This window comes from Emys orbicularis, chromosome 9 (genome assembly GCF_028017835.1).
Source record: "Emys orbicularis isolate rEmyOrb1 chromosome 9, rEmyOrb1.hap1, whole genome shotgun sequence".
Lineage (NCBI taxonomy): Eukaryota > Metazoa > Chordata > Testudines > Emydidae > Emys > Emys orbicularis.
This window is the reverse complement of record NC_088691.1, coordinates 22,553,175-22,578,908: the sequence shown is the minus strand read 5'-3', so window position 1 is coordinate 22,578,908 and position 25,734 is coordinate 22,553,175. Positions and strand designations below refer to the sequence as shown.

At 45.6% G+C, this 25,734-nt stretch overlaps 1 protein-coding gene across 1 annotated transcript in view; it reads left to right on the top strand.

Annotated features, from left to right (window-relative positions):
• The first annotated feature begins 2,312 nt into the window (after window positions 1–2,312).
• Window positions 2,313–25,734, top strand: part of MTMR8 (myotubularin related protein 8) — a 41,720-nt gene continuing 18,298 nt past the window's right edge. The window contains exons 1-7 of the mRNA XM_065410673.1: window positions 2,313–2,416; window positions 12,668–12,790; window positions 13,740–13,902; window positions 17,682–17,839; window positions 19,422–19,550; window positions 22,580–22,714; window positions 24,849–24,981. Of these exons, the coding sequence (XP_065266745.1) occupies window positions 2,393–2,416; window positions 12,668–12,790; window positions 13,740–13,902; window positions 17,682–17,839; window positions 19,422–19,550; window positions 22,580–22,714; window positions 24,849–24,981 (865 nt within the window). The 5' untranslated portion in view covers window positions 2,313–2,392. The remainder of the gene's footprint in view (window positions 2,417–12,667; window positions 12,791–13,739; window positions 13,903–17,681; window positions 17,840–19,421; window positions 19,551–22,579; window positions 22,715–24,848; window positions 24,982–25,734) is intronic.

The following is a 25,734-nucleotide window of genomic DNA, read 5'->3' as shown; positions in this document are numbered from 1 at the left end:
GGTAATTACAGTGGTTCTCCTGTATCAAGTCTGATTATCTAAGAGAGCAAGAAGGCTACATGCTATGAATTTAAAAGGAAACAAATGTAAAAACAGATAAATGCAATTTTTAAAATAAAGTATATAATTAATCTGTGAAATTTACTGCTGTAGAATATTAAGGCGAATAGCTTAGTAAATTAAAAAAATGACACATATAAACAAAAGCAGGCTCTGCAGTGCCACTAACTAAGGTAAGTTTATAAGGGCTACCACCTTCTTTCTTCAGGGATGAATATGAGCACTAGAGGAGGGTCAAAAAGAAATCCTACAAACATAGTGTGGGACAGTTACGTGAATTATGGGCTTTTATATCTTCCTTTGAGCATCCAGCTTTCACTACTGTTGGAAACCATAACTGAAATAGTGATTGAGATCTTTAACTAAGAGACTTCCAGGAAAACATCTGCCTATCTAACACAGGGGTGGGCAAACTACGGCCCGCGGGCTGGATCCAGCCCCTCAGGGCTTTGGATCAGGCCCACGGGATTGCCACCCCTGTGGTGCTGTGGGCCCAGCGCCGTTCCCGGAAGTGGCAGGCACCACATCCCTGCGGCCCCTGGAGGAGGGGGTGCAGAGGGCTCCACGCTTTGCCCTTGCCTGTGGGTACCTCCCCCGAAGCTCCCATTGGCCGGGAACGGGGAACCGCAGCCAATGGGAGCTTCAGGGGAGGTACCCACAGGCAAGGGCAGCGTGGGGAGCCCTCTGCCCCCCCTCCGCCGGGGGGGGGGGGCGGGGAAGTGGTGCTGGTTGCTTCCCAGAGCAGTGCAGGGCCGGGGCCAGGGCAGGCAGAGAGCCTGCCCTGGCCCCCGCTGCACACTGCTGCCACCCCATAGCTGCTCCAGGTAAGCAGCGCCGGGCCGGAACCTGCACCCCGAATCCCTCCTGCACCCTGCATTCCAACCCCCTGGTGCACCCCACACTCCCTCCAGCACCCAAACCCTCTGCCCTGAGCCCCCTGCCACACCCCACACTCACTCCAGCACCCCAACCCCCTGCCCTGAGCCCCTTCCTGCACACCACACCCCCTCCCACACCCTGCACTCCCTCCCACACTCCAACCCCCTGCCCCAGCCCTACATTTATGGCCCTGCATGCAATTTCCACACCCCAATGTGGCCCTCGGGCCAAAAAGTTTGCCAACCCCTGATCTAACATCTGGATTTTGTAGAGATTCTTTGTAGAGATTCATTCGGTTCCCTACTAATTCCCTTTCTGAAATGCTCTTACAATAAACAAAGTCTGGATGAAATCTGCTCACCCCATTTTATCTACAGAATTGCAGCTATTACTATTGGTCATAAACATATCCATTCCCCTTTGTGAGGCCAGGTAATGGTTGCTATTAGACTGGGCTAGGCTGATATGGCCTTGCATGTTGAAAAATTGTATGTGTGAAATAAAATCCTAAATACAGCTTTTAAAAAAAGCAACAGAGGGTCCTGTGGCACCTTTAAAAAAAGAACACCTTAAAACAATGCCCTGAGTAACAATGAAAAACAGCTTTATAAATAACTTAAAAACAGGCAGTGCTGCACCAACATCATGACAGCAGCAACAGAAAGGGTTTGAATGCAGGGCAAAGGAATACAAAATGCTTAATTTAAGACACAACAAAGGATGTACCAGCCCTTCTGGCCGGGGAGGGCATAGACTTTTCTAGCCATGGCCTTGCTGCAATACTGCCAACCAATACTGTGTTAACAAATCATGAGTTGGAACCTCAAAAACCATGAGACTGGCACAAGACTTTAACAACAATAACACATGGACTCCTGGTTCTGGTATTGAGAGTGCCTGGTTTTGAGCTGTTCTCTACCTAGGGTTGCCAACTTTCGTTGGATGTATTCCTGGAGATTTCCTCACATTACATAATTTTTAACTACAGATTAATCTTTAATTCCTGGAGACTCCAGGCCAATCCTGGAGGTTGGCAGCCCCATCTCTACCACGAGGAGGGCTGGAGCCTGATTAAAACGACCACTGAGGCCGTCACAGGATCCCTTTAGAACTGCTCTAAAGTCATGGGCATTGTTAACCCTCCTGTGTATGAGCCCTTGTAGACCTAGCTATGTCTCTGCCCAGACCTCTCTGGCCTGACTGGGGTCCTCTCTAGGCCCCTTTGGCCTAAAACCTACAGCTTGTGTAATGGGCCCCCAGCAGCACATGTATGGGCGAATTGCCCTCTGCCAAGATGGCAGCAGGGGCTTCACGCCGAATTCGCGACAGAGTCTCGCGATGTTTGAGCGAGAGGGGCGGGACCAGGCCTGTGCAGATGGCGGAGGAGGAGGCCGGGTTGTGACCCATGGTGGCTCCCGAGTGAGGAGGGGAGCGGGGAAGTCGGGTCGGGGCCATGGAGCACATCACCACCCCGAAGGTAGGATAGCCGGCTCCAGCGGCAGCGTCCCCGCCCCTTCCGGGGACTCCGCCGATACAGGCCCCGCCAGTGCTCGCTGCCCCCCAACCCAGATTCCGCCCCCCCATTCTCCCCGCCTTCCCCACTGCTCCCCAACCCAGATTCCGCCCCATCTCTGCTTTCCCCGCCCCCCATTCTCCCCGCCTTCCCCAGTGCTCCCCAACCCCGCTTCCGCCCCCTACCTCTGCTTTCCCTGCCCCCCCCCACTGCCCCCGCCTTCCCCAGTGCTCCCCAACCCCGCTTCCGCCCCCATCTCTGCTTTCCCCGCCCCCCATTCTCCCCGCCTTCCCCAGTGCTCCCCAACCCTGCTTCCGCCCCCTACCTCTGCTTTCCCCGCCCCCATTCTCCCCGCCTTCCCCAGTGCTCCCCAACCCAGCTTCCGCCCCCCCCATTCTCCCCGCCTTCCCCACTGCTCCCCAACCCAGATTCCGCCCCATCTCTGCTTTCCCCGCCCCCCATTCTCCCCGCCTTCCCCAGTCCTCCCCAACCCCGCTTCCGCCCCCTACCTCTGCTTTCCCTGCCCCCCCCCACTGCCCCCGCCTTCCCCAGTGCTCCCCAACCCCGCTTCCGCCCCATCTCTGCTTTCCCCGCCCCCCATTCTCCCCGCCTTCCCCAGTGCTCCCCAACCCTGCTTCCGCCCCCTACCTCTGCTTTCCCCGCCCCCATTCTCCCCGCCTTCCCCAGTGCTCCCCAACCCAGCTTCCGCCCCCCCCATTCTCCCCGCCTTCCCCACTGCTCCCCAACCCAGATTCCGCCCCATCTCTGCTTTCCCCGCCCCCCATTCTCCCCGCCTTCCCCAGTGCTCCCCAACCCCGCTTCCGCCCCCTACCTCTGCTTTCCCTGCCCCCCCCACTGCCCCCGCCTTCCCCAGTGCTCCCCAACCCCGCTTCCGCCCCCATCTCTGCTTTCCCCGCCCCCCATTCTCCCCGCCTTCCCCACTGCTCCCCAACCCCGCTTCCGCCCCCATCTCTGCTTTCCCCGCCCCCCATTCTCCCTGCCTTCCCCAGTGCTCCCCAACCCTGCTTCCGCCCCCCCATTCTCCCCGCCTTCCCCAGTGCTCCCCAACCCAGCTTCCGCCCCTACCTCTGCTTTCCCCGCCCCCCCCACTGCCCCCGCCTTCCCCAGTGCTCCCCAACCCCGCTTCCGCCCCCATCTCTGCTTTCCCCGCCCCCCATTCTCCCCGCCTTCCCCAGTGCTCCCCAACCCCGCTTCCGCCCCCATCTCTGCTTTCCCCGCCCCCCATTCTCCCTGCCTTCCCCACTGCTCCCCAACCCAGCTTCCGCCCCCATCTCTGCTTTCCCCGCCCCCCATTCTCCCCGCCTTCCCCAGTGCTCCCCAACCCCGCTTCCGCCCCATCTCTGCTTTCCCCGCCCCCCATTCTCCCCGCCTTGCCCAGTGCTCCCCAACCCAGCTTCCGCCCCCCCATTCTCCCCACCTTCCCCAGTGCTCCCCAACCCAGCTTCTGCCCCCCCATTCTCCCCGCCTTCCCCAGTGCTCCCCAACCCAGCTTCCGCCCCCATCTCTGCTTTCCCCGCCCCCCATTCCCCCCGCCTTCTCAACCCAGCTTCCACCCCTACCTGTGCTTTCCCCGCTCCCCCCATTCCTCCCTCCTCGGCTTCCCCACTGCCCCCCAACCCAGCTTCCACCCCCTACCTCTGCTTCCCCCGCCCCCCATTCCCCTTGCCTTCCCCAGTGCTCCCCAACCCAGCTTCCGCCCCTATCTCTGCTTCCCCCGCCCCCCATTCCCCCCGCCTTCCCCAGTGCTCCCCAACCCAGCTTCCGCACCCGACCTCTGCTTTCCCTGTCCCTCATTCCCCCCACGCCTTCCCCAATGTCCCCCAACCCGGCTTCCGCCCCCCACCTCTGCTTTCCCCGCCCCCCCTTCCTCCCTGGCTTCCCCAGTGTCCCCCAACCCAGCTTCCGCCCCCTACTTCTGCTTTCCCTGCCCCCCACTTTCCCCAGTGCTCCCCAACCCAGCTTCCGCCCCCTACCTCTGCTTTCCCTGCCCCCCCCCACTGCCCCCGCCTTCCCCAGTGCTCCCCAACCCCGCTTCCGCCCCATCTCTGCTTTCCCCGCCCCCCATTCTCCCCGCCTTCCCCAGTGCTCCCCAACCCTGCTTCCGCCCCCTACCTCTGCTTTCCCCGCCCCCATTCTCCCCGCCTTCCCCAGTGCTCCCCAACCCAGCTTCCGCCCCCCCCATTCTCCCCGCCTTCCCCACTGCTCCCCAACCCAGATTCCGCCCCATCTCTGCTTTCCCCGCCCCCCATTCTCCCCGCCTTCCCCAGTGCTTCCCAACCCCGCTTCCGCCCCCTACCTCTGCTTTCCCTGCCCCCCCCCACTGCCCCCGCCTTCCCCAGTGCTCCCCAACCCCGCTTCCGCCCCATCTCTGCTTTCCCCGCCCCCCATTCTCCCCGCCTTCCCCAGTGCTCCCCAACCCTGCTTCCGCCCCCTACCTCTGCTTTCCCCGCCCCCATTCTCCCCGCCTTCCCCAGTGCTCCCCAACCCAGCTTCCGCCCCCCCATTCTCCCCGCCTTCCCCACTGCTCCCCAACCCAGATTCCGCCCCATCTCTGCTTTCCCTGCCCCCCATTCTCCCCGCCTTCCCCAGTGCTCCCCAACCCCGCTTCCGCCCCCTACCTCTGCTTTCCCTGCCCCCCCCACTGCCCCCGCCTTCCCCAGTGCTCCCCAACCCCGCTTCCGCCCCATCTCTGCTTTCCCCGCCCCCCATTCTCCCCGCCTTCCCCACTGCTCCCCAACCCAGCTTCCGCCCCCATCTCTGCTTTCCCCGCCCCCCATTCTCCCTGCCTTCCCCAGTGCTCCCCAACCCTGCTTCCGCCCCCCCATTCTCCCCGCCTTCCCCAGTGCTCCCCAACCCAGCTTCCGCCCCTACCTCTGCTTTCCCCGCCCCCCCACTGCCCCCGCCTTCCCCAGTGCTCCCCAACCCCGCTTCCGCCCCCATCTCTGCTTTCCCCGCCCCCCATTCTCCCCGCCTTCCCCACTGCTCCCCAACCCCGCTTCCGCCCCCATCTCTGCTTTCCCCGCCCCCCATTCTCCCTGCCTTCCCCACTGCTCCCCAACCCAGCTTCCGCCCCATCTCTGCTTTCCCCGCCCCCCATTCTCCCCGCCTTCCCCAGTGCTCCCCAACCCCGCTTCCGCCCCATCTCTGCTTTCCCCGCCCCCCATTCTCCCCGCCTTGCCCAGTGCTCCCCAACCCAGCTTCCGCCCCCCCATTCTCCCCACCTTCCCCAGTGCTCCCCAACCCAGCTTCTGCCCCCCCATTCTCCCCGCCTTCCCCAGTGCTCCCCAACCCAGCTTCCGCCCCATCTCTGCTTTCCCCGCCCCCCATTCCCCCCGCCTTCTCAACCCAGCTTCCACCCCTACCTCTGCTTTCCCCGCTCCCCCCATTCCTCCCTCCTCGGCTTCCCCACTGCCCCCCAACCCAGCTTCCACCCCCTACCTCTGCTTCCCCCGCCCCCCATTCCCCTTGCCTTCCCCAGTGCTCCCCAACCCAGCTTCCGCACCCGACCTCTGCTTTCCCTGTCCCTCATTCCCCCCACGCCTTCCCCAATGTCCCCCAACCCGGCTTCCGCCCCCCACCTCTGCTTTCCCCGCCCCCCCTTCCTCCCTGGCTTCCCCAGTGTCCCCCAACCCAGCTTCCGCCCCCTACTTCTGCTTTCCCTGCCCCCCACTTTCCCCAGTGCTCCCCAACCCAGCTTCCGCCCCCTACCTCTGCTTTCCCTGCCCCCTCTTTCCCCCCGGCTTCCCGAGTGCCCCCCAACCCAGCTTCCGCCCCCTACCTCTGCTTTCCCCTCCCCCCCACTTCCCCCGTCTTCCCCAGTGCTCCCCAAGCCCGCTTCTGCCCCCTACCTCTGCTTTCCCCGCCCCCCCATTCCCCCTGGCTTCCCCAGTGCTCCCCAACCCCGCTTCCGTCCCCTACCTCTGCTTTCCCCCCCCCCATTTCCCCCGGCTTCTCCAGTGCTCCCCAACCCAGCTTCCGTCCCCTACCTCTGCTTTCCCTGCCCCCTCTTTCCCTCCCGGCTTCCCTAGTGCCCCCCAACCCAGCTTCCGCCCCCTACCTCTGCTTTCCCCTCCCCCCCACTTCCCCCGTCTTCCCCAGTGCTCCCCAAGCCCGCTTCTGCCCCCTACCTCTGCTTTCCCCGCCCCCCCATTCCCCCTGGCTTCCCCAGTGCTCCCCAACCCCGCTTCCGTCCCCTACCTCTGCTTTCCCCCCCCCCCATTTCCCCCGGCTTCTCCAGTGCTCCCCAACCCAGCTTCCGTCCCCTACCTCTGCTTTCCCTGTGCCCTTCTCCCTGCTTTCCCAGCCCCCACCCCATTCCCATCGCTTCTCCAGTGGGACCCCCATCACATTTGGCTCCCCTCCCCCGCTTCCCTCCCTGTCTCCAACCTCTTGCCCCAGCTTCCCCAGTGCCCCCCTCCCCAATCCCTTCTGGCTCTCCCCCCTTTCCTCCCTATCTTCAACCACCTTCCCGGCTCCTCCATCCCCTAGGGCTCTGCTGCTTCCCTCCCTGTCTCCTGCCCCGGCATCCCGTCTGGCTCCCACCCTCTGGCTTTCCCAGTGCCCTCCCTGCCTTTCAAATGTATCTGTAACTGTTCTTCCCCCTACAGCTTCCTCAGTGTCCCTGAAAACCTTTCATCCTCTCCTGAGCTTCCGAAACCCCATTTCCCAGCTTTCTAAAACCTCCCCTGTTACTTCCCAACCTCTGGTCCCTGAAACGCTCTAAACCATTTCCTCCCTACTCCAGCTATCTTCTTTGTGAAAGTCTCCCTAAGACAGCTTTTCCACTTCTCTTCTTCTCGGTTGCTTTTAGTCCCAGGTCTGATCATTTCTGTCTTTGGGCCCGGACTATAGATTTGGGATTCTGAAGCTTCTGTTTTCTGACATGCCCCGTTTTTCTTACCAGGGTTGTGACAGATACCTAGCAGCAACAGTGAAAATTCTCTATATTATTAGAAATCAGGCAAGATTCCCTGTTCCAAGTGTAGTAAAAATAAAGATTGTATATTGTATATGATCTAAAGATCTGTATATGTCCTCTACTTCTGTGAATTCTTGTTTGCCGGTCAAAACCGTACCTGAGTACTACATTGATGGATGTTCTATGAATGCATAAAATAACGTGAAGGGTTAACAAATCTTAAATTGCAATCTGGAGGGCTCATATTAGTAGGATGTGTGGGATTAAACCCTTGGTGTAAAGAACACGATTTTCTGTGTTATGGTTTTATTGTTTAATTATGAGGTTAGAGTATCTGTTCGCTCTTGAGTTACATATGTGGGAACTTGAACATGGCTCTTATAATCTGTGCTTACTGCACTTTTCTGTTGTGATCTTTAAAATAAAACCCATAATGAAAGTTTTATTTGCACTAGATGACGGGGTGCTGTGCCCTCACAGGTGTTTTTACTGATCTTTTAAGTGTATTTTATTGCTACTTTCAAGGTCTGAAATTGCTTTGGTGAGAGCAGATGCCTTTAAAAATACTAATGAACATGTGATTCAAGGTGAGATGAAATGACTCTCATATTACATTTTCAGTTTTTTAGGGATGAGGTGAATATCCCTACCCAGGATTTTTCCATTGGCTCTTGAGTTGTTTTGATGTGTTGGACAAACAGATGAGTTATGGTTGAGAGCTACCAAGTGTCTTGGATTCAGACAACTAGACTAACTAGTTTGATTTTGTTGTAGTCTCCAATGTGTTTAAACAAGAACTTGTTTTCATTACATCAAAAGTTATGTTAGTGGCTTTGTTTGTGGACTGTCATGAGCATTGTGTATTTTTGCTTTAGAATTTTGGTTTTTGCTACTCATGAACAGTACTTATTATCCGATACAGTGTGTTACTTGGGGTATGTCCACACTTGCCATTTAAAGTGGGAAAAAGTCCTTTGTGTGTGTGTGTGTGTGTGTGTGTGTGTGTGTGTGTGTGTGTACAAAAACCGTGCTACACTTGCCAATGACTTTTTGTGGTGAAACTCAGAAGTTTCTCCGCAGAAAGAAGACGACCTCCACGAGAAGCATGCAGCACTTATTGGTGATGCTTTTGTGGTGATGTGCAAGTGAAGGCACGTTCTTCCTGTTTACAGAGCGTTTAGCTTCTGCAGGATATCCCAGTGCCTAGGTGACCACTCTGGCCAGCAGCTCTGCTGCTCTGACGCTAGGTAAACAGACATCCACCCCTTTTCCCCCCCCCTTTAAAGCCCCGGGAACTTTGAAACTTCCCTTCCTGTTTTCTTGGCAAGTGTTTCATCTGGCGAGGTGACAATGCCTGTTCCACAAAGCAAACGATCCCCTGCTTGGAGCAATGCTGAGCTACTGGAGCTGATCAGTGTTTGGGGAGAGGAGGCTGTGCAGGGACCCAAGGTGCCCTGCAATCTCCCCCCTTCCCACAAAACCTATCGTCAAAGTGGAGAGAGCTGCACCATGGGATAGCTGCCCTCAGTGCGAGCAGCGATGGAAGTGCTGCAAATGTAAACACTCTCTGATGCCTGTGGAAGTGAGTGAGTACACAAACCAGTGCTTTGCTTTCACCGGTTCACCATGACCGCTGAAACTGACAGCGCAAAAACTCTGAGAGCTTACAGTGGTGCAGTTGCACTGATTCAGCTGTGCTGGTGTAAGATCTCTCCTGTAGCTGCTCTGTGCTAAAGGGAGAGAGCTCTCCTGTTGGCATAATTAATCCACCCCCAATGAGTGGCAGTAGCTATGTTAGGTTTCAGAGTAGCAGCCGTGTTAGTCTGTATCCGCAAAAAGAACAGGAGTACTTGTGGCACCTTAGAGACTAACAAATTTATTAGAGCATAAGCTTTCGTGGGCTACAACCCACTTCTTCGGATGCTATGTTGGCAGGAGAAGCTCTCCCACCGACAGAGTGCTATGCACCTTACCACTTATCCTTGGGCGACATAAGTAGAACTGTAAACATAACCTTAAAGCTTGTCTACACAAGGAAATTGACCAGCATACCTATTGCAGACTAAGCTATTCTGCCATAACTCCCTGTATGGACACCTTATTTTGAAATAATTACTCCAATCATAAAGTGGGCTAATTGTTCCAGAATAAAATCACTAATAGTTTCCATACAGGGGAGTTATTGCGGGCTAGCTATGCTAGTTAATTTCTCCAGTATAGATAAAGCTTTGGAGGAGTTATAGTAGCTTAAAAGGCTTTATCTGTTCGACTTAGAATACTATTCTGAATGCTGAAAAGCTTTTCTAATTGTTTACAAACTGTTCACATTTTGCTTAAAATGAATAGCTTTAGATGAAAACTGAACATGCCATCCCTTCCATTGGTAATCAGCTCCTGGGAGTGAGTAAAAGATTACAAATTAGTTTCGCAGGCTGCTCTAAAATATGTGATGCTGCTACCTTGTAACTTCCTTAAAGGTGAGTAGTGTTTATGAAACATCCCTAGAAGTATTTTGCTTATGTTTAAAAGAAGGGGGAATACATTGGGTTGTGGTTTTTTTTCTTTTCTTTTTTTTTTTAAACATCTTATTTAGGTCATTAGTGACCACAAGTCATGGTTGATTTTTATTTATTTATTTATTTATTTATTTATTTATTTATTTATTTTTATTAAACTGTTCATTTTGGGATGACTTGAGGATTGGCAACTGGGTAGTTGTCCACTTGTTTAAATCAAACTCAAGTTGCTAGTAACAAAGTTGCCACCTAGCTATTCAGTGACCTAAGAAGTAAATGTAACTATATCAATCAGGTTCTAATTGATGATATCATGCACATGGCCTCAGTGATTGGTGCTAATTGACGCTTTACGGTTCTATAGGTGGTCCATTTAGGCTATGTCTACACTAGCACTTCTGTTGGTAAAACTTTTGTCAGTCGGGTGTGAAAAAAACACACTCCTGACCGACAAAAGCTTTTACCAGTGAAAAATGCCAGTGTGGACAAAACTACCGCTGCTTGTTGGGGTGGTTTTATTTCGCTGGCGGGAGAGCTCTCTTCTGCCCGCAAAGAGCGTCTACATGGGAGACCTTACAGTGGCATAGCTGTGCTGCTGTGATACGCAGTGTAGACGAAGCCTAAGATGAAAATTGAGTCACATTGGTGGGATGATGTGGGTGAGCTTGAACTGCTGTTTCCCATGTTGAAGTCATTGTGACTAGAACTTCAGACCTAGGCACAGTCAAATAGAGCTGTTTGGGAAATGTATTTTATTTCCCACAAAAAGAATCTAAGATAAACATTTTAATTTTAATCAAAAAATTTTCATGGGATTCCTTGGGTTTTAATTGAAAACAGAAAACGCCAAAAAATAAAAAGGCATTACTTTTGACTAGCTCTACTTTCAGCCTGGTATGTTTTGCCAGGATTGATTCATGGTTAAAACATAATTTTCTTCCAATTAATGTTCTGTGTTTTTTGCCTTCATTTAAAGAATGCATATATTTGAACATCCTCACATTTGTTTAAGATGTCACTAACAAGTTTGGTGTGGTAAACTACTTGATACAACTGTTGTGTATTTTCAGTCACTGACATTTGATGCTTCCCAACTATAACTGGTTGTAGCAAGTGGAATTTTTCAAGGATACTGGTCCATGAAGTGGTTAGAGTAGGGCTCTTGTACATTTTAACTCTGCCACGTTCCAGAATGTGCAAATACTCCACCACACCAGTGTGTGTGTGGCTGAAATCAGAGGGCAACTTAATAAAACAAAATATAAATAACTTTCAAAATAGTGGGTAGTCTTGCAAGTGACATGTTACGTTTGCTTGGTAAGCCTATCCTGCCAGCTGTTAATTCATTGCTGTGGCCCTTTCAGTAAAGTTAGCAATTTTTTTACTCTTTAGTTATAAAGTGTATTTTTAAACACTAGGGGGGAGGGATAGCTCAGTGGTTTGAGCATTGGCCTGCTAAACCCAGGGTTGTGAGTTCAGTCCTTGAGGGGGCCACTTAGGGATCTGGGGCAAAATCAGTATTTGGTCCTGCTAGTGAAGGCAGGGGGCTGGACTCGATGACCTTTCAAGGTCCCTTCCAGTTCTAGGAGATAGGATATCTCCATTAATTTAATTTAAATTTAAAAAAATTAATTTATTTATTTATTTAAAAAGGTCTAGTATGTATTGAGAGGGATAATTAAGTACACTTGCACTAGGCACTTTAATGTCCAAACAGCTATTCCTTATTGGACTGATAAAGGGCCACTATGGTGCTTATTGCTATAGATGTAAAATATATAATGTTGAAATGAGGCTTGTGTTCCAACCCTCCACTTCCAGTTGCTTAGAATTTTCTGACATTTATTTTTGGCCTGAAATGTTCCATGCTTTCTCTCAACCCAACAGTGACTTTTTACTTTTGATTTTTATTGAAGAGTGTGTGTGTGTGTGAGAGAGAGAGAGAGAGAGAGACTTCCTATATACATTCCAACTAATTTTTTGCACTATTTTTTGCTCATCTGCTAAAATGAAATTAACTACTTATCGTCCTCATTGAAGAAGGACATGAGCCTGAAGAAAATCAGTTCAATAATTTTAAACTTTAAAAATAAGTTCATATTTTTCACAGCATTGTAACTTTCTGTTGACTCTACTGGTTATCTTAGTGTGGCTTAGAAAAATGGGTGTTCACGTTTAAGAACTCTGCTATATAGACAGTTACTAGTACTTTCTCCTTCTCTTAAAGAAACTACATACCTGGTAAACTAAGTATAAAAACCAACGTTAATGCAAAGTTAAAATTGAGAAATCAAGCATCCAGAAGAATAGGAAATTCCAGAGGGCTGTTTCTACCACATTGTTAACTTAGTCATGTTACACATGCAGCATTTTTTCCTTCCTGTATTTTCTTAAACCTTAAAATATCTCTTCAACCTTGCAAAATGGCAAACTTTTGACCATCTCAGGCACAAAATCTGCTTGTCTGTCTTTCACCAATTACCATAATGCTTGATAAAGAGAGAATTAAAATGTTAGTTACCTGTCAAAAATTAATCATTTGGGGTGAATAGAATCTTTCAAGGCTATATTTTATTTATCTGTAGCATTAAAACATACAGGATGTTCAATGTGGCTGAGTTAATGTTGCAGGAGAAACCTTTACTCAAGCATCCTTTCTGAGCTGTGCATTGAACATTTATACATGCTGCACTTCAGATGTAAATTACAGACCTTTTAGCTGTAAGTTGATTTGCTTTTCCTCCCTTTTCCATATTGCAGGTAGAAAATGTCAAATTACTAGATCGTTATACCAATAGGAAGCCAGCAAATGGGACGTTATACCTGACAGCTACCCATCTGATCTATGTGGATGCTTCAGCTGAAGTCCGAAAAGAAACGTGGGTATGTTGTAATGTGTGGAACTTGTAAAAATATAAAGTTAAATGTCTGATTCTGGTTGTGTGTAATTGTGGTTCCATTAATTCAGAGGTTATAATAATAAACTTTTATAGCACTTTACATGAAAGTGTCTTACAAAAATAGAGTTCTTATCCTTTAGACAGTGTTAGATTCAGGAACAGAACCCAGCTTGCTTGACTTCCATCCCCAAGTTCAATATGCTAGAACACAATATCTTAATTTACAGCATTTGGATGTATGAAGAGTTGAAGGCAGCTGTACCTCAGTCTGAGGGCAAGTCTGCATTACCGTGCTACCTTGGTGTAGCTGCACTGATACAGCTGTGCCAATGTAGTGTATCTGGTGAAGATGTGCTATGTGGTGTAGCAGACTTACACTATGTATCTGCAGAACTTTTAAATCTCCAGGACCTTGTTTCTTGTGTTTGCTAGCGTATCTGTTTTCATTTGAGAATAAGATTCAGTATCTTGTGAGTCATCTTTTTTAACAAATAACTGTAATTCAGGGACTACTGTATCATTTCCATCCTAGTTAATGTTGGTATTAAGCAATGCAAGTGTGTGTCCATGATTTCCCCCCAAACATAGGTCGTTTCCAACACCAAAAATAGACTGATCAATAGCTATTATAATTGAAAAGCTCTCATTTTCCTTTGTGCAGTTTGACCATGCAAAGGAAATACATTTTTTTGTTGCCCACCCCTTAATTAAATAACCCAACTTGAGGGGCTATTTGGATTTTTCATGTTTGCTAGGTAATTTGTCACTAATTAGCCAAGAAGGAGCTTGTGGTATTGGACTAGGTGCTGTAAGGAAATGATTAGATAAGCAGAAACTTCTCACAAATATTGTTGCAGAATCATTCATATCTGGTTATAATTCTCACTTGTCAGCTGGTGCAGAAAGATTTAGTCTCCCTTCCTGTTTTTCAGATTCTACATCATCATATAGCTACTGTGGAGAAGTTGCCTCTGACCACATCTGGATGCCCATTGCTTATTCACTGCAAGAACTTCCGTGTGGCACACTTCGTCATTGGACATGAACGGGATTGCCATGAAGTGTATACATCCTTGCTTAAACTTTCACAGCCAGGTACTCAGGAGTGAGTCTGTTTTGAAATCTAAAGACAACTAATTGGCAAGTATGTTTGTGCAATGGGGAAAGCCGTGGTTATCGGGCTGTTGGCTTTCCTCAATCAGCACAGGAAGGAAGGATTTGAAAGGATTTGAAATCTTAAGCCATTTCCACCACTGTTGAGCTGCTGTTTACCTAACACACTGTTGAGCTGCTGTTTACTTAGCGCACTGTTGAAGCACAAAATTCTGGCCCTCAGAAGAGGGCTGGTAGCTTGCAAGCAAATGCAGTATTTACTAGGGCTGTCAACCAATTAAAAAGATTAACCATGCAATTAATAGCATAGATAATGGTATTCTATTTTTGTTTTATTTAAATGTATTTGGAGGTTTTCTACCTTTTCTAATATATTGATTTCAATTACATCACAGAATAATAAGTGTACAGTGCTCACATGATTTTTTTTTATTACAAGTATTTGCACTGTAAAAAAAAGTATTTTTCAATTCACCTAATAAAGAGATTGCACTACAGTACTTGTATCATGAAAGTTGAACTTACAAATGTAGAATTATGTACCAAAAAATGCATTAAAAAATAAAACGATGTAAAATTTTAGAGCCTGCAAGTCCACTCAGTCCTGCTTCTCGTTCAGACAATTGCTCAGACAAACAAGTTTGTTTACATTTGCAGGAGATAATGCTGCCCGCTTCTTGTTTACAATGTCACCTGAAAGTGAGAATAGGCATTCGCATGGCACTGTTGTAGCCGACGTCGCAAGATATTTACGTGCCAGATGTGCTAAAGATTCATATGTCCCTTCATGCTTCAACTACCGTTCCAGGGGACATGCATCCATGCTGATGATGGGTTCTGCTCAATAACAATCCAAAGCAGCGTGGACCGATGCATGTTCATTTTCATTATTTGAGTCAGATGCCACCAGCAGAAGGTTGATTTTCGTTTTTGGTGGTTCAGGTTCTGTAGATTCCGCATCTGAGTGTTGCTCTTTTAAGACTTCTGAAAGCATGCTCCACACCTCGTCCCTCTCAGATTTTGGAAGGCACTTCAGATTCTTAAACCTTGGGTCGAGAGCTGTAGCTATATTTAGAAATTTCACATTGGTACCTTCTTTGTGTTTTGTCAAATCTGCAGTGAAAGTGTTCTTAAAATGAACAACATGTGCTGGGTCATCATCCGAGACTGCTATAACATGAAATATATGGCAGAATGCAGGTAAAACAGAGCAGAGGACATACAGTTCTCCCCCAAGGAGTTCAGTCACAAATTTAATTAACACATTATTTTTTTAATGAGTGTCATCAGCATGAAAGCATGTTCTCTGGAATGGGGGCTGAAGCATGAAGAGGCATACGGATGTTTAGCATATCTGGCACGTAAATACCTTGCAATGCCAGCTACAAAAGTGCCATGGAAATGCCTGTTCCCACTTTCTGGTGACGTAAATAAGAAGTGGGCAGCATTATCTGCTGTAAATGTAAACAAACTTGTTTGTCTTAGTGGTTGGCTAAACAAGAAGTAGGACTGAGTGGACTTGTAGGCTCTGAAGTTTAATGGTGCGATTAAAATTGCAATTAATTTTTTTGAGTTAATCGTGTGAGTTAACTGTGATTAATCGACAGCCCTAGTATTTATTACTGTGTAAATGAGATGGTTGGGAGAGTCTTAAGGCAGAATTGTTCATGCCCTCTGAAATGTTTCTAGTCTGCTATTCCAGAAGAACTTTCTTATGATCCTCTTTTAGTATTGGTGAAAGATGCTAAACTGACAGCCTGGTAAAATGAAATCCTTTGTACAGGCGCAGTGCAGACTTTGCCCACACTGTCCCAGCAAAGTGCTTGAACCCTGGACTAGGTTTGAACTGATGACTTAGAGGACTACAATATGATACAAACCCTCATTTAGTCTCCTGAGCTATTCAGTCTCTTTATTACAGTATTAGAACTAAAACTTTGTAATCTGGCATATGATCATACATAAGTTCCTGGTGCTCTGTTAATGGCTTTTACTGTTCCTATAGCTATGAAATATTACAGGTACTATGGTAACTATCACTTGCAGGAGATGGAAAATTAGTTGGTTTCTATTGCCCTGTGGCTGCATATGTAACTTATGTAACTATTCTGTCCTATTCATGGGTTCTCACAGTTTACTCTTGTCAGTTTAAGATTTCTGTTTGTATGCCTGCTTCATCTGGTTTGGCAGAGCAAATAATTATTCATTATTTGCTAGTATGTGATTGACAGTTGAGGGTTACCTGTTTGGCAAACTGGGTACTTTATCAGACTCTGGCAGGACTCGGTCTGTCTCAGGAGAGCTTGCTGTCTTGAGTATCAGCTGAGTGAGTTATTGACAGGATTTGCACTTTTTTAAGAGAAGGAAGGAAATTGGAGGTGTGGTGTGGAGGGGATGGAGGAATTACCATTTGTCAGACTCAACCTGAAGCCCTTGTTGGGCTGACAGTAATACTCAAGAGATCTATCAAGTTTTCCTGCAGGAAGGAGAGCACACTATTGAAATGGGAAGCTACAGGCTGATAAGAACTGTGTTGTGTGAACTCTTTGCAGAAGCTGTAAGTTTTAGTTGCTCTCTGCTGTTTATGGATTAACTCTTCATGCATTGCTGGAAGAGGCCAATGTATTCTTAAAGAAACCTGTTAAGTAGGAAATAAATTGCTTTAAGTCTAAAATTAAAACTTTTGAAGTTATTCATTTTAAAACACTTATTTTAGTGCTTACTTGGTTTTATGGTAGATGTTTGTATTTTGCTTAGCATCATGATACAGGGTACAGGTGCTATGTATGGACCTGATCCGATTGGGTCCTGAGCAGAGGCAATTCCCAATGACTAAAATATGAATTTGAATGCATCTCAGGATCATATATGTATATATGAATGAACATTACATGTACAATTTTGGCCCTTAACATATTGCCCTTCATAAATATAGTCCTTGATCCTGAGAGGTGTTGAACTCATATTTTTGTCATTAGGCACTTTATCATATATCACCTAATGTGATTAGAAATGTTTTTCACTAACTTTCTTTTTTTAAAATTTAAACCATACCTCTGTGCTCTCACTATGCCCTGAACAGCAACATTTTGCTAGTGCACAAGAAGCAGACTAGATACCTTTTTCAGGCTGAATAAAGTTCCACAAGTGAACAAACAGAAATGGTGAAAATTAAAATAGATACTTCAAATTGTGCCAGTTTTCATCTATGATGTTGTTAGTAACAAAGGTAAAGAATCCGTACAACATATATGATATCTTAAGTCATAAGGTGGTAATTTAGACAATACCTTCTGATGGACAGTGTTTACAAGTTTTTCATCATCATGAGTTATTGACAACGTGTATTCAGTCTCTAATAGCATGCATGCAAAGGTTTCCTCTAAAGAGAAAGTGCATAACAAACTACTAACAAAACTATTAGTGTAGTTGGTTGGTCATGTTAGAAAAGTACAAGTAACTTGCTGTATTTTTTTTCTTCAGTCCCCTGGTGTGGTATAATAACATATGTATGTTTCTAGGTCTCCCAATCATTCTTTACTGACTGCTTTAAATGTTTGGTATAATGATATGCCAAAGAACTGGAAAAGGTTTAGTTCTACTAGTTTTCATTTAGTTGTAATCTAACTGCAAAACGGTGATTTTCCCTGTGTGCCTGACCCCAGGGACAATCTTTAGGAGAAAGTGTTGAACATTTCACTTTCTTTTGCATGTGTATTAAATTTTTCTCTTGACTTAATTTTTAAATTTCCTCTCCCCAGTGAAACCTGAAGAACTTTATGCATTTTCTTATAACCCCAAAATGCCAAAAGATAACCGGGAGATTGGATGGAAGCTGATTGATTTAAAAGTAGATTATCAGCGTATGGGAATTCCAAATGACTTCTGGGAAATAACGGATGCTAATAAAGACTATGAGGTAATTTATTGTGCAAAGTAGCCACTCAGTGCAACATCCTTTTATTTGTACTAATGACGTGGAACAGCCCTTCTTCTGCTGCATAACTGATGCCTTGGGAGAAGTGAGCTCAGCTTATCTAAAGCATCATCTTCTTGATATGAAGCCAGAGATAATGATACTGTAAAAGAGCAGAGAGCTGCAGTCTCTGCTTGATTTGCATGATCCCACTGGGAAAATACCAGATATTCATTTTCTAGAGAAGCATCAAACAAACTCACCAGGAAACTAAGATTCCTTTAGCTTCCCTAGGTAGAATGGAACCTCCCCAATCCCCCTCCCCATATCTACATACCCAGGTGGGTATCTGATGTGTGGAAGAGCAGTGGAACCACTCTGCCTTCTCAGGTTGGGAGTAAAGGGAAAAGAACAAAAGCAGTAAAACTGGCTCATTCTCTACTTGGTTTCAATCCTCTCTCAGAAAAAACGGGCCTAAATCCCTGATTCTTCCACTCCTACTGAGCTGCTCTTGCCAGTTGCCTTCTTCTCTCCTCTCTTTAAGCTCAGTTAAACCCAACAAGCTTTATGCCAAGAAAGATTTTAAGCATCAGTTGTTCAGACACCTGCTTTAAAATGTTCTCTATATTTCTTTGGAAATTGTACATGAAAAGATCCCTTTCCTGGCTAAAAGACAAAGCAGTCAAATCTGAGAAAGGTGGCAGTCTATTAAATTGTATTGTGTGTATATACTTCTGCCACCAGGCAATGGATATCCACCAAGGAACACAGACTTACATTTTCAGAAGTGACCAGTAATTTTTGGTGCCTCAGTTTTTGAATGCCCAACTTGGGGCCGCTGAAAGGTTGCTCCCAGCACTTCCTGAAAATTAAGTCTCTTCAGCCATCTGAAGTTGATCACCCAAAATCATTAGTCACTTTTGAAATTTAGGCTTCAGTGTGTAACTCTCGTTTGGGATCTTTTTATTTTTAATTCCTCTAAGGTTTCCCAGTTTAGGTTTAAAAACAACAAAATCTAAGTAAAGACTAGCTTTGAGAATAGTTTGTGTCTGAAGTGTACACTGAAAAGACTCCAAGCCTTAAAATTTTTGGGTGCTGAAAATTATTTGCGTATCGGGGTAACACTAGGCTGTGAGTATACACCCTGTGTGGTTGGAGCTCATTCCAAGATGCACAGGGCATTGGAGGGGGGAAGTTATTTTATTTAATTTAAGAACAACCTTTCTTCACTTCTAGTCTTTGCTCCTACATGAGCCACGACCCTCAGAAGATGCATTTTATTAGTATAACCTTACTATTTTATGCATTGCTGTTGTCTTGTTTCTTCAAGGACAAATTGGAATTAATATATCATATGTATACTTAGTTTCGTGCATCCATATTAATGATAGCGTTTCACATGCCTGAAAAACAGCATTAATTATTTCAATCTTTTGAAAGATTAATATTGGTTGTATATCAAGCTGATCCATGGTTACTATTTATTAAAGCTAAGTAACAAATCTTTAATGATTATTCAGGCATCTTAATATCAAGCTGGCAAATAATTTAATATTTGGATTTTTCCCCCCCCTTTGTACTCTAGGTCTGCAACACGTACCCTCCAGAAATAGTGGTGCCAAAGGCTGCTAATAAAGCAACTGTGCTTGGAAGTTCAAAGTTCAGAAGCAGAGGGCGCATCCCAGTGCTTTCCTATCTTTACAAAGAAAACAATGTTAGTTATGCACATTCTACTCTTCTCGTTATTTTTCTTGCTGCCCACCCAGCTTTAATATAGGGAAGGAATGTGATCAAGTTGTTAGAACAGAAGCCAGGAGTTGTATCTCTGCCACTAACTTGCTAGGTGACCTGGTATAATCTGTGAGATATGGGTAATGCTGACCTATTTCATAAGGAGTTGAGGCTTAATTGTTTTTTGAAGCACTTGAGATCCTTCTATGAGCAGTGGATATGCAAGTGTAACTATTGTTTTATACTTTTGAAGAAATTTCTAAACAAACACAACTTCAGCTATCAGAAGTTGAGACCCTTTTTGTTACTTTCTCCTTTTCCCCAAATAAAACAATGCCTTGGCAAAGGTTGTCCTCTAAACCAGCATAAAAAAAGCATGATCCTTTCAAACCTCCTCTTTGAAGTCTCACTTCGACCAATTGTAAGAAATGCCTTTTTGGGTTTGTAAACTACTAAGTTAGTTACAATGGACAATCTTTAACAAATTGCAGCTTAACTCAGCTAAATTTTCTGACTTTTGAACAGGAGGAAGTAGCTTGGAACAAATCCCTATTTTTTTGTATTAGCTCAGAATAAGTGAAGTTTGTTCTAACTGAAGAGTAGAATGCAGCTTTTTTAGCTTTGTTGTTTCAGCATTGTTTCAGGCACAGAGATTAGCAAAATACTGTCACAGTTAAATTTTTAGGCTCGAGGTGCTTTCCTAAGGAAGCTTGCCTTGACACAACAATTGCATGGAGTTGTGTTGTCAGAAACTACTGAAGTGTACAGTGAAGTTCAGCATTGCTACAAGTGTGGATCAATAACAGCTAACTAAAGTCATGAAGAGAGGAAGTCAGAGCAAGAGAAGGGGAGTAGATAAGGGGAAGGGGGACAGCAACAGTTGGGATATGTTGTATGTATTAGACTAAATGGGCCAAATAAACCAGTCACTGTCCAACATTAAACAGTATTAAACAATGTCTGGGCTTTTATATTGGAGACCTCAGCCTGCTTGGTAGCATGGCAAACACACCATTAAAAATTCTTTTAACCTTTTCTTAAAGATACAGAAAAGAAGGAAAAACAGTTAAAGCATTTGAAATTTGAAGTATTAAATAAGGCTTTAATTTTAACAGCATCCCTTCTTCCCTTTAGCTGGAGAGAGTTTTTAAAAGGAAAAACACTGTTTGACAGTCTCTTAAATGGAATCAAAGGTGGTGGTAACTGTCTTTTTGGGGAAAAGAGAAGTTAGTTGAGGTGGGCTGGAGATGCTGTTGTTGTTAAAGTCCAGGCTTAGAAAGAAATGTCCCCTTTTTGACAGTCTCTTAGATGGTATTGAAGATGGTACACCTCTACCCTGATATAACGCTGTCCTCGGGAGCCAAAAAAATCTTACTGCGTTATAGGTGAAACCGCGTTCTATCGAACTTGCTTTGATCTGCTGGAGTGCGCAGCCCTCCCCCTCCCTCCCCCCCCCGAGTGCTGCTTTACCGCGTTATATCCGAATTCGTGTTATATCGGGTCACGTTATATCGGGGTAGAGGTGTAATAACTGTCTTTGCAAGTGTTAGTTGGGATTCAGTTGGAGCTGGTAGAGATGGTAATGTCATCTGAGTCCCTCTCTTTCCGGCCTCTTCTGATCAGGATGGTGAAGGCCTGGAGTCCCAGGAAATGATGGGAGTGGCATCCATGATATGAAGCTCGCTCCAGTAGCCTCCTCTGTTCTTTCCATCTGTTCTTCATTTTTAGTCTTTTAGTACTTTCCCCACAGGATCTTTGTTTTAAGGACCCAAAATGGGAGTGATAGATGGAATAGCCCATCTCCTCTGTGACGAGATCCCCGGGGTGCCGCCTGGGACAGTGGGACCGCTGTGCCCCTTTATCTCTCCAGCCTGGGCCGTCTCTCACAATGCCTTGCTAGTGACAAGCAGCAAGCCCCTCCAGGCGCTGCTATCACTCAGCAGAACAACCGCATGTGGAGCCCCACACTCCGCTAGATTGCGTGAATGGTCCACGAGCCACTCAGGAATCACACAGAGAAAGGCATTAGCAAAATTCCTCACAGCACTGTATCTCAGGAATATACCGTCTTGCACTGCTGAAGGTGAGCAGTGCAGATTTATTAATTGGTTCACCACTTCATCAGTGCATGTGAGTCATTGCATTGTAGCTCCCTTGCTAGACAATGGTTGGTGATGTCTGTTCAACAGCACCCACCCGGGTGTTAGTTACCTCCCTTGTCATTGTCTCTGTATAGTTGGTATTTGGGTGCCTCCCAAACCCACAGCATATTTTAGTGAAAACCATACAACACAATTCTTATAATTTCATATGCATTGGTGATACACATATTTAGATAGAACAATGTCTTTCAGCTCATCATAACCTTTCCCCTGCTACCTCACATGGCATGCTTTATATGCAATATCGCAATTATATACAGATACTTTCCCAAGGTATAGTATGTCACGCCCTCATTATTTTGTCCACCAATTAGGCCTAATATCCAACATACAAGCTTTGGCTCATTAACTTCCAGCTCCACTTCTTCTGTTTTTAGCAAGCATAATTTCAACACAGTCCTTGAATCATATCAAGTTGGCCTTTTTGTTTAGACTAATTCAGTTGTTCTATCTCCCTTTTGCATCTTTTTCCCATCAACATTTGTTATAGGTTATGATGACATTTTATGAACTTCCACATACTTTTAACAGTTTAGTGCAAAATTAAGGTAAATTTGGAGGCCCAATTATTACAACAGATAGAAGTCATTAGGCAGAAGAGCAATGCATTTGAGAGGAGGGTGGATAATTGTCTCCATAGAAGCACAACCTACTTCAGACTCACAAAGCTCTTGAGAAGATTAGAAGCATGAGCTGAAATTTTTCATTAATTTGTCCACTTGACGGAAGTTTTACAGTGAAACAGACACCAGGCTTAGAAGCATCCCCATCAAATTTTAGTGTGTCCCTCAGAGCAATAAATATTCCTGATTTTGATCTTTTCTCTACAGTAAACTATTGTGTGTTTCAGGCTGCCATATGTCGCTGTAGCCAGCCTCTCTCTGGGTTCAGTGCTCGCTGTCTGGAGGATGAACAGATGCTGCAGGCAATTAGACAAGCCAACCCGGGGAGTCCCTTCATGTATGTTGTAGACACAAGGCCAAAGGTATCACTTAATGGGATTTGTGGATGTTCCTAAAGTTCACATCTGTTATGTCAACACTGCTTCCAATGGATCATGGTTTTCAGATCTCTAACCTAGTATAGTATGAGGAAGCTCTGCTAAAATTATGGTGGGGGGATGTCAGAGGCCACTCCTTCCTTCCCCATGAAACTGGTGTCCAGCTCACCACTCCTTAATGATAAACTCAGTGTCCAGCTGCTGTACTTGGACCTAATGTCTCACCTCCTCCCTCCTTGTTTGTGTGTGATCAAACTATGGTGACCATAGGGGCACTCGTTCCTAGAGTATTCCAGATTATCTGGCGTTATAGTTAAGAGTAGCCCAAGTCTAATGACCTTTAGTGGTTGACTGAGGCAGTGGAATGGGTTCCAGTACAGAGGTTAGGCCCTGAGTTTATCATTGAGATGGAGAGGGGAGTTTAAAGTACTGGTTGCACAAGTCTGAAGTGCCAGTATTGGTATGGTTGGGAGGCACAGTGGCATTCAAGGGTTATCTGGTTTCGTAAAGTCTGAAAAAGTGCAGTTCTTGCAATTTTCTGACATAGAAGTAATTTTAATTAATATTGCATTGGTGAGAATAACAGTTGCTAGTGCACTGTGAAACCTGCCATTACAGTATATGGAGTTAGTTTTACCTCAGTAATGGCAATTCAGGGCTAAAACTTCAATGCTGGGATGTTTGCTCAGTAATAGTTCTGACCTAGGCGATCGGGAAACGTTTGCATGAAGTTGCACTGAAACATCTAATGATTACATCTTGAGACATAAATAGCTTGAAAACAAGGTGAGATGTCTGCGTCTGTGGACCTATTCATGAGGAGTTCTAGGCATAAGGAAATTGGAATGTTGGGATTTGCATATTCTACAACTACAAAAAAAAAAAGCAGCCAATATACTGCTGGCCATTTTGAATCTGAAATAGTGAGCTCATCTACTATTAGGGGTATTGACATTACCTGTATTAGACTGGAAATGGGACAAAAGGGGTGCAAATCAGGTGTCGCCTCCAGGTAAACATAGAGGATATTTTATCAAGTCTTCGGCTGCTGAGTATGGTGTTTCCTAGAGCTAATTCTGTTGTGCTATTTGTTCCATGATCATTTGTTTGTAGTAACATTGATCATAATGCATTAATCTGGCATTTGTGTGGCTCTTGTGTACTTTGACAGGTGTTCCATCGACATTTATGATTAAATTAATGGCTATTTAGTGATAATCCACTCGATGGCAAGGGAGATTATAATTAGCCCTATTTCTCCATCCCACCAGTGTCTAACCTGTTTAAGTAGAATGAAATAACCTAGATTTATTTTCACTCTGTGCTACTAGGCTTGTGTATTTGAATCTCTCTACCTCATTCCTTTCCATGGAGGCAAACTACTCCACTTCCAAAATCCATGGAATTGGGATTGAGAGTTAAAACTGAGGTCCTGTCCACATGTGGCCATTCTAGATCTTATGGTAACTTTTGTATGGGCCTGGCTCAATTCCATTCTGGGTAATCAACATCCCTTTTCCTTACCTTCTTCCTGCAACTTCAATTGAATACTGTATTCTTGCTGTTGTAAACTTACACATGGTTGCTGTTTGCTGATAAACGGCTGCCATGTTCCACCTCTGAGTTGGCTGCATTTTAGTGAGAGATTAAACAAACTGTTTGTAAAATGCTTTGGAATCCTTTTATTTATGCAGCACCATGCACATTTATGGTGCTTTATAAAAATATTCTGCTAGATGAAAGAGATGTGTTCATATGTAACTATTGCTTTTATCTGTTGCTTTTTTTTTCTAGCGTCTCAATTAAAAAGAAAATGAATCTCAGTTGTGATAACAGAAACTTCTGTAGTTAAACAAGCTTTTGATACTACCTTGTGTTAGGCAGCTTGAAATTGGCATCCAAGTTCTTCTTTGGCCTTTGCCTAGTGTTAGTTGACTGCACACACATAATTTTAGTAAAACTATTGGAAACAATTCATGGGCAAAAATAACCAAAACTAACAACGTTCCCCACCACGCACTCTTGTGAACTTGCTTTGCTTGATCTCTGCTGTTCTGGAAGATCAAAAGCATTTGTGAGCCAGGTTTGCTTATGCATTTTTTTCACTTGATTTCTACAGTTAAATGCCATGGCAAACCGAGCTGCTGGTAAGGGTTATGAGAATGAAGATAACTATGACAACATTCGCTTTAAATTCATCGGCATAGAGAACATCCACGTGATGCGGAGCAGCTTGCAGAAACTCTTGGAAGGTATGACACGTGCCTTTGACTGGTCCGTGTGTTGTTGGTTGCCACCTATTAACATAACTCGTACTCCACAATAGACACATCCTGTGTACACAACTGCGTGTGCGCTTTGGGGCATGGGATGGAAAACAGATTAGGAGAGTAAATACCTGGCTTTGTGCTTGGCTTATAGAAAGGCTGAAAGTGTTACAGTATTTTATCTGATGTTAAAATGTTCTTTAAAAACTTGTTGGCGAAAGAGACAAGCTTTCGAAGAAGAGGTCTAGGAAGGCTCAAAAGCTTGTCTCTCTCACCAACAGAAGTTAGTCTAATAAAAGATATTACCTCACCCACCTTGTCTCTCTAATATCCTGGGACTGACATGACTGCAACAATACTGCATACTTTAAAAAAGGATCTGATAAGAGGCATTGTGTTCAGTTTTACCATGCATCTAAAATAGAAACTAATATTTAGCAAATTTTATGTAATCAAAAGTAAACAATCTCTTAACCACATACAAAAATAAAAACAATAAAAGGCTATGATCTTCTTACTTGTTTAACCATTCAGATGATTATAGTTAATTTATGAAATACTGAAATGCAATTGAAATAAGTTATTTTTATTTGGGTTATTTTGGTATGAGCAATCTGTGTGATGTGAGAGACTAGGTTTCAGAGCTCTCCTGCAGGAGAGTTAACAACTTGCACTATGTAATTTTTATTTTTTCATTTGTTTTTAACTTCTTCAGTCAAATTTGTTCTTAAATGTGAG